This window comes from Triticum urartu, chromosome 2, assembly GCF_003073215.2.
Source record: "Triticum urartu cultivar G1812 chromosome 2, Tu2.1, whole genome shotgun sequence".
Taxonomy (NCBI): domain Eukaryota; kingdom Viridiplantae; phylum Streptophyta; class Magnoliopsida; order Poales; family Poaceae; genus Triticum; species Triticum urartu.
Genome location: NC_053023.1, coordinates 725,187,129 through 725,194,771, shown reverse-complemented (window position 1 = coordinate 725,194,771; position 7,643 = coordinate 725,187,129). Strand labels below are relative to the sequence as shown.

The 7,643-nt window shown below is 44.0% G+C and overlaps 1 protein-coding gene across 2 annotated transcripts; it reads right to left on the bottom strand.

The window, feature by feature from the left end:
- Positions 1–2,681: 2,681 nt before the first annotated feature.
- Positions 2,682–7,311, bottom strand: LOC125540168 (protein Rf1, mitochondrial-like). Of its 2 annotated transcripts, XR_007297226.1 has the most exons (3): positions 4,651–7,311; positions 4,064–4,169; positions 2,682–3,757 (listed from the first exon to the last, which is right to left on the bottom strand). XR_007297226.1 is itself a non-coding variant. In XM_048703755.1 (1 exon), the coding sequence occupies exon 1, from the start codon at positions 6,913–6,915 to the stop codon at positions 4,618–4,620; it is 2,298 nt and encodes a 765-aa protein (XP_048559712.1). In that variant the 5' UTR covers positions 6,916–7,311; the 3' UTR covers positions 4,580–4,617. The 2 variants fall into 2 exon arrangements, 1 of the variants encoding a protein (XP_048559712.1); XM_048703755.1 differs by lacking the exons at positions 2,682–3,757; positions 4,064–4,169 and having other exon boundaries at positions 4,580–7,311.
- Positions 7,312–7,643: the final 332 nt, after the last annotated feature.

The following is a 7,643-nucleotide window of genomic DNA, read 5'->3' as shown; positions in this document are numbered from 1 at the left end:
CTCGAGTCCTACTGCATCGCCCGCGAGATCTGCCTCGCCCGCTAGCGATACCACCAGCTGGTGACGAAGGTGGCAGCCGCCGGCAAGGAGCGCAACGACGAGGCGGGCAAGGCGGTGTTCGGCGAGACCAATGACGAGGGGGGCATCGCCGAGGCCGCGCCCACCGCCGGCAACAAGGAAAAGTAGTGCATGGTAGGTCGTCGCCACTCTGGTCCCAGGAAGGCCATCGCTCCTCCTCTCCTGTCAATGCCAAGTTTGGTGGGCTGAGCATCGTTGGTCCATTAGCTGCTTGGCGGCGACATGGAGGCGGACACCTTCGCTTCTCGGGTCTCCGGAGACAGAGGTTGCGGAGGCGAAGCTGGAGAGCGACGAGGTGGAGCTGGAGAAGGAGAAGCTTCTGTTCTCGAGGCTCATGGCCGGACATGGGGATCGGGCGCCGGCGACCATTTAGATTAAGTATTAATTATACCACCAGAACCGTACTAGCACCGCTTAGTCGATGTAAATGTAATGAAATCCGTCATGTTTATATGAAAATCCGCCATGTTTATATGAAATCCGCCATATTAAGAATCTTATAATTCTCACACTAGTCGAATTCCATTAAACCATGCCCAATTTTCACATCTTATTTGCCACAAGGCAATGTAAAGCAAGAATTTGGGTCGACCCAAAATACCCATCGAGCCAATGACGCCATTGACAATTCTTTATATGGATCATCCCGTGGCCTCTCAAATTGGGCCTGGGGCCATAGGGGCCAGATCCAGGGCCAAGTTCGGCCCGACCTATTCCCATCCTGAGTTGCAACCCTACAAGTTTCTGCCACATGTCGCGACGTCAATTCCATGCACCAAGTTAATCACTTGCACAAAAAAGTCCACGAATTTGACAAAAACTTAACGAATTTGAAAAAAGTTCATGAAATTGAAGAAGTTCATTGATTTGAGAAAAGTTGACGAATTTGACAAAAAAGGTTAATGAATTTTATAAAAGTTTGCGGAATTGAAAACATTCATTCATTTGAAAAAGTTCACGGATTCAAAAAATTAGTGCACGAATTTGAAAAAAAAAATCAAGGAAATGTTCAGGAATTTAAGGAAATGAAAATAAAAAATAATAAGAAGAAATGATGAAAAGTAAAAAAGAGTAAAACAAAAAAAGGCCGAATAAAACTAAAGAAGAAGACAACTGGACCGAGAAGACACACAACAAGAAGAATAAAAGAAGTAACTAGGCACAATAAATGAGTTGTCCCAGTTGGTTACAATGGGTGGAAGTAAACTAATAGGCTGGAGTTTGAATCCCTCACGCACCTATCATTTGAAGGTTAAAAAAATAAAAAATAAATGTGCGAAGCCCAGGACGGAGGGACTGGGTGATTGGGCGGGCGGATTGGCTATGTACGTCTACATACAGCTCATTCGTGCTACAAACGGAGGTGGTCAAATTCATGTAAAAAATCTTATGATCAATTGACCATATTACCTTTATATGGTTTGCGTGGGGTTGCTTCTTCCCCATTTTATATTATTAAAAGTCTAACAATTCTATCCTTTAGAAGAAATGGACACAGGGTTTGGCTCTTAGGTGTATATGCACCCAAGGTGAACAGTAAATTCATTTAAAATAGTACTCCCTTCATTTCTTTTTAATCCGCATATAAGATTTGATCAAAGTCAAACTTTGTTAACTTTGACTAATCAAGATTCACAGTATGAAATCAATATTGTTAGATGCATCATGAAATTGATTTTCATACCATATAACTTTTGTATTGTAGATGTTGATATATTTTTTTACAAATTTGGTCAAAATTTACAAAGTTTGACTTTGACCAAATCTTATATGCGGACTAAAAAGAAATGGAGGGAGTAAAAAAATCATAAAAATCCAATATTTTTGTGATGCTAGATGCTCGTGTGCGTGAAGTCCGTGCCAAATTTCGTGGAGTTTGGATATTTCAGTAGCTCTAGGCAAAAAAGACAAATTTTGGGGTCGTAAGAAAGTTTATTGATCACGTACTGCCTTGACCAATTTTGCCTTTTATGCCATGAGCTCCTCGGATGTCCGAACAAGTTAAGATTTGGCACGGACATCATGCATTGGAGCATCTTCCACCTAATTGTTTTTTGAATTTTTTTTCAAATTTACTGTTCACTACCAGGTGCAGATGAGTCTGATCACCCAATTGAATATCCGATAAGTAAAACAATTCTTTCAATTGCATGATTGAACGATGGATGCAGACAATCACAAGCCTACTTTGTTTATAGAAAAGAAACAATCATAAGACTACTTTGTTTATAGAAAAGAGAGTATAATCTCTGATCCCTACCTGTTGTAGGAATCTATCGTAGGCCTCCTCTTCTATGTCACTTGCTGCCTAGTAATGCACTATTTCAGTATACTGTTGTTTCATTCTTTCTTTTAGGGGAGAATTTTTTTATCTATTCATAATCAATCATGAAAGTATAAATAACAACATAGGTAACAAAATTTCAAGGCCAACAGATGAAGCTTGGCCTTCTAAATCCAAATAAACATATGCATTTTATTTGTTTACAGAGTGTCTCATTAAAAAAAACACTTGGCAAAGACCACTCGGCAAAGTTTCTATTTGCCGAGTACCCTTGTTCTGCCAAGTGCTTTGTATGAGATACTCAAAGGCCACGTTTGCCGAAAACCCCGTGAAAAATCACCCGGCAAACAGCCGGACATTCTGCATATAACATTTTTCTGTGGTGTATAGATAATTCACATGAGTAACAATCTATGGAAAGAAATGATATATTTTGTAAAATTAAATTTAGTTATGCTCATTGAATCTTGACCAGAATTAATTGGCTCGGCCGGCCAACTAATCCCCTCCTGATTGTAAATATGTGTTGGGACAAACGATGATGATGAAAGCTTCCCCAATTTGAGTTCACAACTTCACATTGCCCTGCTCCAGAGAAAACGTTCACAGAATTTTGCTTTCTTTCTTCGAATTAAGGAGCCCCCCGCTTCCGGTTTCATTCAGATGAGAACCTCAGGTCCGGCACAGATTATTACAGCATCCTTGAACGTCCAGAGGAAAAGAAATACTATATTTTCTGGCATGTCTCTGTCCTTTGGAAGAGAGAGAGAGAGATCATCGACTGCAGCTCAACGGTTGAAGCTTCAAGTACTAAATTCTTCTCATCAATTTTAGAAAGATAACCTCCGGCCCTGATTACTTCACCTTTCTCCAGTAACACCCTGACCATATATTTTTTTGCAACTGAGAGTTGGAGCACAGCCAGTCTTCTCCATTGTTGACCAGATATTGTCTGCCCCTTCCAGGTTGAGATACAGGTTGACCAGAAGGTCACAAGACTAATAAAATAATCAACTCCTGCAATTTCCACACAGAAAGCCAGAGAAGGAAGCTCATGTTCTCTTGGAAATGCATACTTTGTCAGGTAATTCATTCTACTTCTTTCAAATAATGCAGTATTTTATTTGGTTTCAGAGACAAGCATTGTGTTTCAACCAAAGGAGCTACTTTCAAGCGTACTGGTATTAACTGACTGACTGACCATGACCATACAGAATACATATAAGTGTGTGCAATGATTGCAGATTGCAGAACCTTTCATCTAAAATTTGTCTTCACAAGGATTGCGCAGCGGACCTAGAATGCACCATGATAAACATTTCTGGGATAAGAACCCCAATGGCAGTACATCACTGATCCTTCACGCTCTGTTGATCATCCCTTTGATAGCTCTAGCTGGAGCAGAAAAAAAAAGACAATAAATTAAGGTAAATATTTACTTATTGGACAGATCTGGGCATCTACAATGTATTTTTTTACATCAGATTGCTAACTAAAGTGCCCGTAAAAAAAGATTACTAAGTGGCTAAGTGCACTAGCACATAGCGCAGGCAATTCTTTTTTAGATGAGAACACAGTTCAATTATTGTGTAAAAGAACACGGTTCAATTGTGTTTACCAGCCTACAGCCCGTGAATAAAATATAATTACACTTCAACAAAAATTAGCACTACTATTGAGAGAGGCGTTACTGAAACTAACCAGGATTTCATTGGCAACAAATTGATTTTCCTTGCAATGGCTGTAACCTGTAAATTTCCGAAATGCAAGCATTTAACTAAGAGCAATCCTAGTTTTCTGTAACATTCTGAAGAAGAGATCATAGGTTAGTTGAAGTTTTAAGAGTGAACATAATAGTAACTATCATTGACAGAGAGAAAACATAGTGCATGAACCATCTCACAGTTATTAAACATTCACACCTTCTTGTTGCATAATAAATGCGTAAATGCAAATATGTAATGTGTGACACATAGCCAAACTTTCCAGTTAAGAGTTACGCCTTCTTCATCACAAAAAGGGGGACATTCATATGACCCTCAGGGCTCAGGCCTCAGGCCTCAGGCTAGTTATTTTAATTTAGAACATGACATCATCAAACAAAAACAACAACAAAATGGATGAATACTGATAAAATAAGGGATGAATTATCTGCATTTCCAATAAAGGCAGGTGGGGGCAATGTCATTCTGTCAGCCATGAGTGAATACCACCTTGTTTTTCAGTATGAAGTTTCAAGTATACTGTATCAATTGTTAGCCGGAATTCTCAGGAGGCTGGTACTTTACCGGAAGCAATTTTACGTGCTCCCTCAATTTCCCTTCCCCTGAGAAGAGAGACACAATTAACGAAATCGTTGAAACATCAAGTGACATCTGTTTTGCATCAAGTTTAGCCAGATAATTTGCACCCTTTACAACTGCACCTTTTTCCAGCAACACCCTGACCACATGATTTAGCAGCCTGGAGTTGGGAGCACAGTTAGCCTTCTCCACTGCTAAAAACATATCATCAGCCTCTGCCAGCAACCCTTCTTTTATGAAGTTTGTCATCATTAAGCTGTATGTCACAACAGAAGGCACCAACCCGATGGCTGATATAGTAGCAAACAAATCCTTGGCTTCTTCAATTCTCCTAGTTTTAAACATTGCAGAAATCATGATATTGAGTGTTATGACATCAATCTTCACATTCATTGCACGTAGTTTCTTGAACAGCTCTATTGCTTCACCAGTGCAATTATTTTTACAAAGTCCACTAAGAACTATGTTGTATGTGTCAATGCCCACTGGTATGCCACTTTCGCTCATCATACAGAATTTTTCCTTTGCAGAAACTGTTCTCCCGGAGCGAAACAGCCCATCAAGTATAATGTTGTACATAATAGTCGTGGGTTTAACCCCGCTGAGTGACATTTCCTTGAAAAGACTCAATCCATCGGCGATCCTGCCAATTTTACAGTAGCCATTAAGAAGTATAGCATACGTAACAGCAGTAGGTTGGAGGCCAGCAGACTTCATAGCATCAAGTACTCTCAGTGCTTCCTCCACCTTGCCAACAAGGCAATATCCATCCATCAGTGAAGTGTACATAATCACATCAGGCCGCTGACCAATACCTACAATGAAGTGAAACATATCCTGTGCCTCCTTCACCTTTCCTTCTTTGCACAGGTCATTTATTACAGAATAGAAGAACACACTGTTAGAACACAGACCTCTATTAACGGCTTCAGAAATCAATTCCTTGGCCTTCACAAAATCACCATGAGAACAAGAACCCAGAACCAGGCATCGGTAAACAGCTTTGTCAGGTGAAACTCCTTGATTGACCATCTGATTAAATTTGTCCAGAGCAGCATCCATCCTACCCATTTTACAAAGTGAATCCATTATGACTTGATAGCTAACTACATTTGGGTTTACTCCTTGTTGCCTCATTACTTTAAACATGTGCATAGCCTCATCCATCAGTCCACGTTTAGCATATGCATTAATCAATATGTTGAAAACATGGTGATTAGGTACAATACCATTCTGTAGCATCGAATTGAACAAATCAGTCATGTCATCGAAGTATCCTTCTTTCGCGTACCCGTTAAGCATAATAGAGTAGGAGACAATATCAGGTTTTTGACCCTTTGCAGCCATGGAGTCAAAAATATCTCGAGCTTCCTTTGTCCTTCTATGCTTGCAAAGTGAATCCATAAATGAGTTCCATGTGACAACATTTGGTAGAACACCAAGACTTACCATCTCTTTGAATACTCTAGCTGCCGCCTTCCACTGACCCGAAGCGGAATATCCATGTATCAGGCTAGTATATGTCCTGATGTTGGGTCCAATGCCTTGATCAACCATTTGCCGAAGGACCACTTCTGCCTTGTCCATTGCTCCAGACTTGCTTAGTGCGTTGATGATTGAGGTGTAGGTGACCACATCAGGTTGAACTCCCAGTTGGGGCATCTCATGCAAGAGATTGCACGCTTTGTCTACTTCACCTTCTTTAAAGCAGCCGTTGATTACTATGTTGAACGAGAAGACATCAGGCGCACAGTCCAGTTCGGGCATCCGGTGGAGCAGCATGTCCAAAGCCTCATTTGAACGCTTGGCCTGGCAGAGCCCCTTGAGGAGATTGCTGGAGGAGATGATATCCAAGCGCAGCCCCAACCTGAGGAGGCGGCCGAAGAAGGCAACCACCAACTCTGGGCGGCGTGCACGGCAGCAGCAGTCCATGAGGATGGAATAGGTACAGAGCGTGGGCCACACCACCCGTGCACCAGCGCCTCGGGACATGCGGTTGAAGAGGGCGATGGCAAGGCCGGGGCCATCGCTGCAGGCAGCTGAGGGTGGAGCACGGGCGAGTGCGGCAAGAAAGTTGTTCAGCCCGTGTTCCGGGGCGGCGGCGGCTTGGCCTAGCAATTCGTCGAACAGGTGGTGCGCATCCTCCCGGCTTAGCGTTCCAGCGCGAACGCGTTCCGTGGCGGCAGCCAAGGCGGCGAGGGGGGCCCTGAAGGAGGAGGTGGAGATGGAGGACAGGCGGGCGGTTGGCATTGCTGGCCGATTCCAGCCAAGCTCGACTCACCCTCTGGGGAGGTGCGTGCGTCCGCTGAAGAGGCGCACCGCGATCCAGTAGCGTCGGTGCGACGCTCGGCGCGCGCGCGCGCGCAGCAACCAGCGCCGCCGCGGGTTGCAATCAATGCCGAACGCGCTCACCAGAGGCGCCCGAGCGGAAAGCGCGGGAGGAGTACCGCACCTCCGCCGACGCGGAAGGTAAAGCAGGAGGCAGGACCGATGGACCTGCCGCCGGCGAGCGGCCTCGTACGCGGCTGACGAGTCTGGCCGTGACCGGAGAGGGATGAGAGATAGCCCGACGGAGGCTGCCGCGGCGCCGGGGGCGTGCTTCTTGGGGTGTAGGGTGGGCGGTACAACGGCACTTCATCATTTATCTCTCCGCTTTGGTCCCTTTTTTTTAGGGTACTTTGCTCCCTTTTTCAAGCACAAAAAAGGTGATTCAGTCACAGATTTTTATTCCATCGCAAATTTATTATTTTCTGGGTCTTTGCGAATGATGCTGGATGGTTGCTCACGGCCTCACACCCATGAGATGAGCTGCACTATTCAAACTATGCTGCTATTTACACCCTCTTCATCGCTCCCCGCAAGCGGCCCGAGAGAATCTGGACGCACACCACCCTACCCCTTCCCCTCGCCGCCACAGGAGGGCGTCGCCGGGCAAAACCCGTGCAGCGTCGGCGGGGGTGAGGCCCTTCTCTCCCTCT

Excerpts from the sequence above, each read along its gene's own strand:
- LOC125540168 (XM_048703755.1), bottom strand. The coding sequence starts at position 6,915 with ATGCCAACCGCCCGCCTGTCCTCCATCTCCACCTCCTCCTTCAGGGCC.